At 35.6% G+C, this 12,425-nt stretch overlaps 1 protein-coding gene across 13 annotated transcripts in view; it reads left to right on the top strand.

Annotated features, from left to right (window-relative positions):
• The window catches only part of MYCBP2 (MYC binding protein 2), a 259,246-nt gene that overhangs the window by 207,520 nt on the left and 39,301 nt on the right, over positions 1–12,425 (top strand). For all 13 annotated transcript variants that reach the window (XM_047720174.1, XM_047720176.1, XM_047720180.1 and 10 more), the window contains 5 exons: positions 126–370; positions 2,475–2,642; positions 7,359–7,516; positions 9,278–9,477; positions 10,315–10,464. In XM_047720174.1, the coding sequence (XP_047576130.1) occupies positions 126–370; positions 2,475–2,642; positions 7,359–7,516; positions 9,278–9,477; positions 10,315–10,464 (921 nt within the window). The remainder of the gene's footprint in view (positions 1–125; positions 371–2,474; positions 2,643–7,358; positions 7,517–9,277; positions 9,478–10,314; positions 10,465–12,425) is intronic.

Raw genomic sequence — 12,425 nt, 5'->3', positions numbered from 1 at the left:
AGTATTATTTTAAAATCGTTCTGTAAGTATTCAGTAATTTTTATTAGAACTCACAATAGCCGGGCTAAGAAATTTGACATTTGAATCCAAGTAGGAGGAGATCACTGCAGAGTTTTCTTTGCCAGGTCAAGCAATCCAGGAGGAAGCCAGTGCAAGTCAAGACTCCTCGTGCCTTGCCCACCATGGAAGCTCACCAGGTGATTAAAGCAAACGCGCTCTTCCTGCTGTCCCTGAGCAGCGCAGCGGAGCCAAGCATTCTGTGTTACCATCCTGCAAAGCCATTTCAGTCTCATCTTCCCAGCGTGAAAGAGGGCATTTCTGAGGATCTTCCTGTTAAAATGCCTTGTCTCTACCTGCAGACATTAGCTAGGTAATATAACTTGGTGGTTGTTTGTTTTTAATCACTTGGGATTAATAGCCATTGCTGATTAATATTGTGCTCTGAATACCCATACTACATTACCTTTTGTGTACAATAAAAGACCTCCAGGAATGTATTTTGTGAGTTGCTTTGACTAATATATGACTGGTAGGATACACACTTTGTGGTAGTAGGTATTTTTAAAAAAAAACATGTAAACGCTGTATCAGTTTGTATTATTAGTGCAAAAATGACTTAGAAACTAAGACAATAGCTGTCTTTTACTTTTTGGAAAGCTGACTTCAGTCTATTAATAGTTGGAAGTGCTATAGTGGAAAAAAAAATTTGCTATTGAAATCTTTCATTTTTTAAAGTATTCATTCTGTTAGTATTTAAATGTTAGTTAGCTGGGAACCAGCTTTGTTCTAGACCTTGAAGACACCAAGATAAATATAATACATATATGTACATATATGTTATATGTACATGTACATTATATGTACATATACATAATATAATATGTATAGGTGTGTATATGTATGTACATAATACATAAATATAATTCAGGTGCTCCACACTCTGGTGGGAAGACAGACCCGTAAAGGAAACATTTAAAATGTTTTTGTGAGGAGTTCTGTGATAGAAGTATGCATGGAATGCTGTTAGAGCCTGAAGGATGGACAGTACCTATCTTTCCAAGGAATCAGGAAAGGTTTCCCAAAGGATCTGACACTTTAGCAGTCTTGAGAGATATATAGGAATCAATCAAGTAGGTGGTAGAGGAAAGCAGTTCCCCACAGAATAAACCACGTGCATGAAGACACACATGAAATAGCATTACACATTTAAGGAATCAGAGGCTGGTGAAAGTATTGGCCTTTGGGAGAAACATAGGAAATGCCCCAGAAGTAGTTACCTAAGGCCAGGTAATGTGGGGCTCTGCAGTCAATGCTAAGTTTGGATTTTATCCCAAAGGGAAAACAGTTAAGGAATATTAAACAGGGAAATACATAAACTGATTTGCAGTTATAAGATCACTCTGCTTCCAACATGAAAACTTCATAAAGGGTATAACTGAAGGTGGGGGAAACCTGTTAATAGTATACTATTTTCCTGTATTGGACTTGAGTTGTACAGCCTATACTTCCATACATTATATACTGGCATTGTAAACAGACTTTAATATACCAAATTCAGACTGCTTTTCAAAAGTTGTCAAATGAAGATTTCTGGAAATTGCCTGCAGGAATGGCTCACCAACCAATAGTTCCATTTTGGTGATGTTGTCCTCTCTGTAGCAGAATTATATAGTTTGGGGTTTTTTTTTAGCTTTGTACTTACTATTTTAATAAAACAAACAGGAAACAAAATGGAAGGTGATACTAAATGCATTTGAGACCGAGGTGGAGTTCATTAGTATGCCAAATGCAATAAATCTTTACCTTAAGTCAGACCACTTAGTAGACTTAGGTTAACAACTCTCTGTTCCAGTTCAAAAAGTAAAGAATCAAATTGTAAAACATGTTTTAAAAAATGCCACTGTACCATAATATGTATTTTGTATTTTTAGCCTTCTGGGGAATGGACACCTACACCCACCCAACCCCGTGGAACATTTCATGGATCTAATCTTTCTCAAATTTGATTCTTACATATGTTCCTACCAAAAATGGTGACTGTATTTCAATAGCCCATGCAAGAAACATGAGCCTGAACCAAGGCAATGATGACAGGGAGTCAGAAGAGAGAAAACCTAATATTCATAGGGCTGAGTGGTCATAACTGGTCATAGTTGAGGACTAGGCCTACCACAACACCAAGATACTTTGGCCCAGGCACCTGGATAGTTGGTGGGATCATTCATCAAAACACTAGAGGATAGAGAAGTTCTCAAAATAAAAGGAGTTCAATTTTGGATTTGAAATATTTGTAGTACCTGGAATAATTATATATAAAATTGTCACTTTTATTTCCTCCTACTTATATCTATGATTGTTTTAATATTTCACCCTTACAGTTACATGTGCTGCTTTTACTTTTATGAAAGAGATTAAAAATGAAAAGTATCTATGGTGCTGTCATACTTGAAGTCACTGGGTTTGATTTAATGCAGGCATCATCATGAAAATTTTGTGGGCTATCAAGATGACAACCTATTCCAGGATGAAATGAGATACCTACGTTCAACGTCTGTACCTGCCCCATACATATCCGTGACACCAGATGCAAGTCCTAATGTATTTGAAGAGCCAGAGAGCAATATGAAGTCTATGCCACCAAGGTATTTCACTTCTCTCCTCTCTGTTGAATAGCAGTGTTTGGTGGTAGAAGGACTTTGAACTAGAAAAGAATGCTTTAGAAGTTCTTTTGTTATGTCCTTCCATCTCAAGAAGGACATTGAGTCTCTGCTAACTATTAGAGCTGTAAGAAAAAGCATATATACATGAATAAGACAAAGTCCTTGATAGCAGAGGCAGACTAGTTGGAGAGAAGAGATCAACTAATGGAAGTAATAATGAAGGACTCTGTTGTATAATACTGTATCATTGAGTGCTGTAGTAAACCAGACTAGAGAAATGTCAGTTTGAGGCAATCCTTTAAGAAAGTTCCATTGGAGAATTAGTACCAAAAATAAATCTTGAATTCACTGGAATATTGTATACAGTCTTCTCCCCCTCACTTAGCTATGGTAGTAACATCAGTATAAAGACCTTCTTGAAAACTGAATAAAAGCATGTAAATATAATGCAGAAGGAATTAGGGTACCACCATGATTTTTTGGAGGAGAAACCGCATGATAAAAATGCAAAGATAGTCTCAACAGTGTCAGTTGAGAAGCTTATAAATTTAGTCAAAGATTTTCACTAAGTGTGTGGAGTTGGATTATGTTGGCAATGATTATGGGGAAAAAAAGTTGGGTAATAGAAATGTTTTCTAGTAAAAGTCAGTGTGGCTTGTTGGCTAACTGGCTAATGAAAAGGATAAGTTTAGGATCGTGTCAAGATATCAGGCATGAGTAACTGCAAACACATTATCATTGGAAAGGAAGACATTTGCTGAAGGAAGAAAGAATGCACTTCTTCAGGTATGCCACTGTGTTAATACTATGCTATTATTATTATAAACTACTGTAACAGAGTTGAATACAGACAGTAGAACTCATATATCCAAATGAGTGTTTTTCCACTGAAAATACTTGCAACTTCCCCCCGCCCCGGCTGTGCGGATTATTCATCAGAGTTTTTTTGAGCTGCTTTTAAAATTTTCTCTAAAGAAGAAAGAGATTTTTAAAAGTTTCTCTGAAGAGTACAGTGTAGCCTTTTATATCTTTGAAGGTAATAAAGTATCTCTATAGATTTTCTTAAAGAGTTAGAAACCATTTTGAGACTAGTTGATAAATGTGATTCATTGAGTTGTTACTACCCTTTAGGATCAAAATCAAGTGGCATAAACTTTTAGGTAAAGACAATGAAAAGAAGTTTCCATATATCTTGGAATATCTTATAGAATATTCTGTGTATCATAGACTGGCATAGTCAAGGTGAAGCCCTCTAACATAGAAGCCCCAAACATCATCACTAGTGTCAGAAGAAAGTGGAAGTCTAGGGAATCCTATTTCCCACAGTTCCATGCTGAAGCAAAGCAGGAATCCAAGGTGCCAGGGAATGCTGCCACAGGAATAGGATATACACCCAACTCAGTGGAATGGTTTCTGATATAGAATATTCAGTAAAATCTCAAGTTTCTCTGGAAGGGGGGAAAAAAAAACAAAAGCAGGTGTCAAATAGGGTGGAAAAGGAAGTTGAGGTAAATCCACTGATACTTTATCAGAACAAACACAAGACCTAGACAGAGCTGCCCACTTTAAAATATTATCAAAAGGGAAATAAATAGTATGTCATGAAAGTCAGATGAAGAACCCAAACTGAAAGAAAACTCTCAAGGAAAAAAAGAACATTGTATAAGTACTCTATTATACTGGAAAACTTGATAATGACATATATTTAGTGAAACAATGTGAGAATGAATTAAAAAGCAGAATGAATTAAAAGGATGTATCACAGAGCTAAGAGGACAGACTGAAGACCAAATCGATACCATTAAAAGACTAATAAATTAGGAGTGCATGGGTGGCTCAGTGGCTTAAAGCCTCTGCCTTGGGCTCAGGTCATGATCCTAGGGTCCTGGGATGGAGCTCCACATCAGGCTCTCTGCTTAGCAGGGAGCCTGCTTCCCTCTCTCTCTCTGCCTGCATCTCTACCTACTTGTGATCTCTCTCTCTGTCAAATAAATAAATAAAATCTTAAAAAAAAAAAAAAAAGACTAGTTATAAACATTTAGGATAGTAAATTGAATGACTGACATAAAAGTAATATTTGAGATAATCATAGTAAGTAAAGAGTAAAAGACAAATAATTATAACAGAATGAAAAAAACAGGCATGGGAACAGGACAGTCTAACCTAAGAATAACTGGTATTAGGGCACCTGGGTGGCTCAGCGGGTTAAGCGGCTGCCTTCAGCTCAGGTCATGATCTTAGGGTCCTGGGATCAAGCTCCGCATTGGGCTCCCTGCTCAGTGAAGAGCCTGCCTCTTCCTCTCCCTCTACCCCTCCCTCTTGCTCATGCTCTCTCTCAGATAATAAATAAATAAAGTCTTTTTTTAAAAAATAATAACTATGGGGCACCTGGGTGGCTCAGAGGGTTAAGCCTCTGCCTTGGTCCATGATCCCGGGGTCCTAGGATGGAGCCCCATCTCAGGCTGTCTGCTCAGCGGAAAGCCTGCTTCCTTCCCTCTCCCACTCGCCCTGCTTGTGTTCCCTCTCTCCGTGTCTCTCTCCATCAAATAAATAAGTGAAATCTTAATAAATAAAGGAGGAATGACTAGTATTTTTAAAGAAGAAAAACCAACCAATGTAATTAAAAATATATCTAAAGCTATATGAAAAATTCCCCAAATGAGTAAGTACTGAATTTCTAGATTAAAAGGTAAATTTTATAGCAGGTGACTATGAGAGATAACAGAACTTAAAAAAAAAAAAAAAATTTGGTTAAGTTACTGAAATTCCAAGTAAAAAACCGTAAGAATTTCTCAAGTATCTGAGCAGTGAAAAAGAAGTCATTTTGCAAAAGGAAAAGTTGAGATTGAATTCAGACTTCTGTTGAACAACTTTGAATGAAAGAAAAAAAGGAAACAATGTCTCCAGTGCTTCAAAAGAAAGAAAATACTACCTTGAAAGTTTTACCTAATCGATCAAACATACTGAAATATAAAATGTCTTGGGAATCTTAGAACTAAATTATGGATTAATCAAATTGATGCATGAAAAACACATTTAAAAGATTATATACTTTACACATAAGAGTAATTTTCATAAAATCTTAAATAAAAGAAACTATGACTCAAGTGTTTTATATTCAGCCAGGTTGAGACATCCCAAGCATATAGTAATTCAGGGAATATAGCTTCTTTGAGCTATTCTTTAAAAAAGTCTTGACAAACTCAAGCTATTACAAAAGATAATGAATAATGATTCCATTAAATCAGTGGGGGGGGGGGTAAAAGGGTGGTTTTACCTTGCAGGTGACAACTGGCAGTGTTTGAAAACATCCTTGTTTCCCATAACTAGGCTAGTTCAGTAGGCATCCCAGTGTAGAGAGGTGAGGAATGTTACTAATCAACCTACAGTATACAAGACAGACCCCCACAAACAGGGAGTTATCTGATGCAGAGTAGCCGAGGTTGTGGTGGTTATCTTTGAATTTTTTTTTTTTTTTTTTACAGGCATAACCATTTTTATAAGAACGAGTCATTTTCTTTTTAGGTTGTATAACAGTTCGGGTTTTTTTTTTTTTTTTTCAAGTTGATAAACTTCCTCTGAAAGCACAACAAAGGTCTTGAGTTTTGTAGTAACACCATTTATAAAGTGAATTAAATTAGTTCTGTTAAATTAAATTAGACCCTCTTCTCTGGTCATTCTGGAACCTCTTGGCCCAAGCTGACATCCAGGCACTTTTACCACCCTAGGTTATATGAGGTATTTACAGCCTGTTCAAATGAGAATGTCTATACCCTTAGAGAGGTGGTGAGTACAGAAAACACCAGGGAGGTAACTAGTTTCTAGAAAACGTATAAGCTTGACTGACGGACATAAGAGTTCAAACCTGGCTTGAATGATGGAAAAGAAATCCAGAACTCACAGTGAGCAAAATTGTCCCTATTTGGAATGAGGTAACAGAAAAAAAAAAAAAAACACATGAAAGAATAATCTGTCTTAGAGAGGAAGTAAGGAAAGGTATTTCTCTTTTTTATAAAAACCCTCAGTATTATATTAGTATAATATATTACTATATTAGTAACTTTTCAAGTATTTTTTAATGTTGCTATAGTAAATAGAAAAATTGTTAGTTTACTTAAACTGAGTTCTTCCAGAATGTCAGTATACTATAACCTACACCGAAAATCAGTTTGTTACCTTTCATTGCACTTAGTGTGGCCATGTTCTAGAAGGGGTTGTGGGCAGCACTTCCCAAGAATGAGAAATGTAATAGAAAACTCAGGCACAGAAGGAACCTTGAATTGTTTTACTTTCCAATTTGTTATGTGTGTACATATCTATTTTCTTTTATTTCTGTGCTCTTATGAATATATCTGTCTAGGTTTCTTGAATATCGTGACATAACTTTCACCAGAATGCTTTTGATTCTGAAAGGAGTTTAGAACATTTAATACCTTTTCTTCTTTTTCATTTAAAAATGCAAAGTAGATTTAAGAAAACCAGAAGTTTTAGGACACAGGTTCTTAAATCAATCAAAATGTTAGTGCATTTGGAAAGATCAAATTGTGAGTTAAAGAGCGCTTGTCAAATTGGCTTTGAATTTGTGTTTTTCCACGAGAAACTATACTACTGTATATTATACTACTGTAAATTAAATATAATTTCACTTTATTCACTTCTTCTCCTAAGTTTTTACCGGTCATTCTGTTCTTTCTGCAGTTTGGAAACTAGTCCCATAACCGATACTGATCTTGCAAAGAGAACTGTCTTCCAAAGATCATACTCAGTTGTTGCTTCTGAATATGATAAACAACACTCCATTTTACCTGCACGAGTGAAAGCCATTCCTAGAAGAAGAGTTAACAGTGGAGACACTGGTGAGTATAAAGATGAAAAGGAAGATTATGTGGTCCAAATGGTTTTATTTGCAGTTATTTTTTTAAAATCTAGTTTTTGGGGGCACCTAGGTGGCTCAGTGGGTTAAAGCCTCTGCCTTCGGCTCAGGTCATGATCCCAGTGTCCTGGGATCGAGCCCCGCATCGGGCTCTCTGCTCAACAGGGAGCCTGCTTCCTCCTCTCTCTCTGCCTGCTTCTCTGCCTGCTTGTGATCTCTGTTAAATAAATAAAATCTTTAAAAAATAAAAATAAAAATAAAATCTAGTTTTTGAAAGGAAATCGATTAGTTTTAAATTGTGGTTGACATTCCTTTTTGAGACACACCCAACAGTATGCATGTCTAAATTTTGCATCTCAGTTGGAAGAGACCTAGAGAGCATCCAGTGATAATTCAAGAATAAATTGACCTTTAAAATCTTACCTTTTAGGGGAGCCTGGGTGGCTCAGTGGGTTAAAGCCTCTGCCTTCGGCTCAGGTCATGATCCCAGTGTCCTGGGATTGAGCCCCACATCAGGCTCTCTGCTCAGCAGGGAGCCTGCTTCCCTTTCTCTCCGTCTGCCTCTCTGCCTACTTGTAATCTCTCTGTGTCAAATAAATAAATAAATAAATAAATAATCTTTAAAATAAAATGAAATAAAATTTTACCTGTTAGTTTCTAAACCACATGTTGCCACCATTATTCCTTCTACTAAGTTTCATTGAACTAGTGGTTCCCATGACTTACTTTCACAATTATATTCTCATTCCCAATAGAAACTTCTAACTCTATAGAGCTTCTATAGTGGAGCTACTTCCACTCTGAATAGATAATGTGGGGATACAAGTAGCTCTTAGTCATCGGAAAAGTTAAATAATCTGGACTAGTTAGTATCAGTAGCCTCAAATTAGAGCTGCTTGATTCTGTGTCAGGAATAAAGAAAGAAATCCAAGAGAAAAGGATAATATGGTGATTTATCAGGTAGCCCACTTAAATGAAGATTTAATCTAGTATTTATACATAGGTAATTATATATCTTATATAGATTTCATTTAGGGAAAAAGAAATACAACATTTAGCTTTTTTTTTTTTTAAAGATTTTATTTATTTATTTGACAGAGAGAGATCACAAGTAGACGGAGAGGCAGGCAGAGAGAGAGAGAGGGAAGCAGGCTCCTCGCTGAGCAGAGAGCCCGATGTGGGACTCGATCCCAGGACCCTGAGATCATGACCTGAGCCGAAGGCAGCGGCTTAACCCACTGGGCCACCCAGGCGCCCCAACATTTAGCTTTTAAGAGTGTTTTAGAAACCATGAACTTAAGATTCAGCCCTGGATTCAAAACTCAGTTTGATGACTCAATAGCTACATGATTTTAGGAAAGTAAGGTATTTAATCTTTCTAGACGCCTGGGTGGTTCAGCCCATTAAGCATCTGCCTTCAGGGTGGAGTCCCGCATCCGGCTCCTTGCTCAGCGGGGAGCCTGCTTCTCCCTCTCCCTCTGCCCCTCCTCCCAGGCTTGCTCTCTCTCTCTCTCTCTGACAAATAAATAAAATCTTAAAAAAATGTATATTTAATCTTTCTCAGCCTCAGTAAAAATTGAAGTTGTTTGTGTTACATGCAAAACAAACCCAAAAAAAGAAGAAGAAAAATACTATAGTGAATAAGCTAGATACTGTTATTTTAATACCATCTTAAATATATTAATTGTACGTATTATTGTCAATGAAAGTTAATTTTTTTTTTTTTTTTTTTTTAAATAAATAGAAGTTGGTTCTTCCCTCTTGAGGCATCCATCTCCTGAGCTTTCCCGGCTAATCTCAGCCCACAGTTCTCTTTCCAAAGGAGAACGAAATTTTCAATGGCCAGTTTTAGCTTTTGTTATACAACATCATGATCTAGAAGGTCTTGAAATAGCAATGAAACAGGCCCTAAGGAAATCTGCTTGCCGAGTTTTTGCCATGGAGGTATGAATACATTAATGGGGTTATTGATTCATTGATCATACAAATCATTTGATGATTTTCTTTAATGTTAGTTCCTTTTCTACCCAACAGAAATTTCAAAAAATTAAGAGACACTAGCCAATCAGAAATATCAAATGTTCACATCAAAATTAAACTCTTCATTTATGAATATAAACGAATATAGAGATCCATATTTAAGCACTCTCAAGAAATTTATTTCTGTAGTGCTTTATTGTTTTAATCCTGTTAGCATCTTTTTTAAAAAAAACTTTTTGTAAGAATGACATCATTTCAGTTAGAAAAATCATGAAAAAGAGAGGACAAGTAGGGCTTTTGAGTTATAAATTTAACTATAATAACTTTTCTGAGCCTATTCTCTGGAAATGATGGAATTGCTATCTGTCATATTTTTATATGTATTTTATATATTTTTAATCTTTTTTGTCATGAGTATAATAAATAACCTGCCACTTCAGTGATGGTGGGAACAATATAAATACATTTAAGTATAGAACTTGAAAAACATTTTGTGTTATCCTAAATACAAGTTGGGAAAAAATGTGCTTCAACAAATTAATATGAAGATGAAGCTTTGAACCAAAAAGTGGTTTGAAAAAATATTTCTGCATTGCATTTCATAAGTATCATTTTCCCTATCATGTTTTTTAATTGGGAACCAAAATTATTGACTATTTCAAGTTTGGTGTGTTTTTGGTAAAATGAAGGTCAGATGTTTTTAGTATCTTTACTTGAAATACTTGGTCCATGGAATACTTGGTAATGTTTACTCATATATTTTCTTTTTATCTTTGACTCATTTAACCATCATTTATTCAGGCTTTCAATTGGCTTCTGTGTAATGTCATCCAAACAACTTCTCTACATGATATTCTGTGGCATTTTGTGGCATCATTAACTCCTGCTCCAGTGGAACCAGAAGAAGAAGAGGAAGAGGAAAATAAAACAAACAAAGAAAATGCAGAACAAGTAAGTGAGATTTTTTTGGTGGGTGGGGTTGTCCATGTTTTTATAGAAGAGTAGAACCATCTTCAGATAATACAATAATATGCATGAGCTCATTCATAGATTATATAACCTAAAGACAAGAGTAAAATTTCAGTGCTATGAGCAACATGTTTTTCTCTCTGGCAAAGATACGGTCATTCACTTCTGATGTCTCACTAAACATTATTGTCCTGAAACAATGAATTGAAAGGTATATACTGTTACAATACTACATAAGACAGATAAAGAGGGCAACATTATTCTATGGAAGATCTATCTACTCCACAACATTGCTTTAAGTTGGTGATAAAAATGAACTATGTAAGGACATGAAATTTAAAAATGTTTGCTTGGCTAGAAAGGACTTGGATTTTATAGGAAGCAACCTGCATAATGGAAGGACATTGACTAGGACCCTAGAAACCTGGGTGCTAGACCCATTTACACACCTGTAACAAGGTGACTACTCGCTTCATCTGTAAATGGCAAACTAGACCGCATTTAATTCACCTGCAGGCATTCTGAAATTATATGCTTAATAGTTTATGATTAATTTGCAAGGATATCAGACAACATTATCATAGCCAAATTCTTAAAACTCACAAGGAAACAAAGTACCCTGAGTGATAACTAGCAGAAAAAACAGGCAGCAGAAATAGACCTTCAACAATTTCAGTAGTTGTAATTTATTATCTGTGTAATATAACTATGTTTAATGTGCTTTAAAAAATAAAAGACAAACTTTAATAATAGAAGAAATGTAAGAATGACAGATTTGAAAAAGAACTAAATATTAAGAATTATATGTTAGTATAATAATTAATGTTAGAAAAAAAGCAGTGAACCAAAAAAAATCAGTTCTGAGATTTACAGCAGATTAGTCAAGGAATTGGTGAGCTGTTAAGAGAGACCTAAAGAAATCATCCAGAATAAAACAGAAAAAAAATGAGTTGCTTTAAAAAGTGAAAAATATGAGAAGGTGTAACATTTATCTAATTGGAGTTCCAGAGAGGATAGACGGAATGGAAAATGGTACTATTTGAGGAATTGATACCTGAAAATTGTCCAGAATTGATTACAGATGACAATGTATTGAATCATGAAGCCCAGTGAACCCCAGGCAGAATAAAGAAAAATTGTGGTGGGCAAATCATAGTGAATTATCTGAACAACCAAAACAAAGAGCAGATCTTTAAAGCAGCCATGAAGGGAAAAATTATACTTAAAGTAGGGACAGTAAGAATGACAACTGAATTTTCAGTAACAGTATTGTTAAGTTGTAAGACAGTGAACTTTTTTTAAAAGGCAGTCAGTTGATACTTTCAGTGTGCTGAGAGAAAATAACTGTCAATCCAATGAATCTATCTTTGTAGAAGAAAGGAAGAATAAAGATATTTTCAGAAAATAAACAGAGGGATTGCCACAAACAGACTGTTACAAAGGAAAAATTGTAATGTGCTTCAGTTACAATAGGAGATCTTCCATGGAAGATCTGAGAATGGAAAGGAAAGAAAGTGTTAAATCTTAACAAAGACTATATAAAAAGTGATAATATGTAATGGGAGTGATTTTTTAAACTTAGTGCCAAAATACACACAGCAGTACCATATACATGAGGAGGCAGGTGATTGGTGTTGGTGTTCAGTGGGCTGATAATGATTTTGATGAGCTTTAGATTAAGTTGGGTGTGTGTCGTTACACAAAGTGTAGTGTGTATCATTACACAAAGAACAGAAACAGAGTGTATAGGGGGCACCTGGCTGGCTCAGTCAGTGGAGCGTGTGACTCTTGATATCGGGGTTGTGAGTTCTAGTCTCACATTAGTTGTAGAGATGACTTAAAAATAAAACCTTAAAAAAAAAAAAAAGAAATAGAGTGTATAATTTCCAAACTCATAGAAAAATGTGAAAAGTCAACTCATCCCCTCCCCAACAGGGAAAACA

The sequence above is a fragment of the Lutra lutra genome, chromosome 3 (assembly GCF_902655055.1).
Source record: "Lutra lutra chromosome 3, mLutLut1.2, whole genome shotgun sequence".
NCBI lineage: Eukaryota > Metazoa > Chordata > Mammalia > Carnivora > Mustelidae > Lutra > Lutra lutra.
Note: the sequence above shows the minus strand (reverse complement) of the source record. Positions and strands in the feature narration are given on the sequence as shown.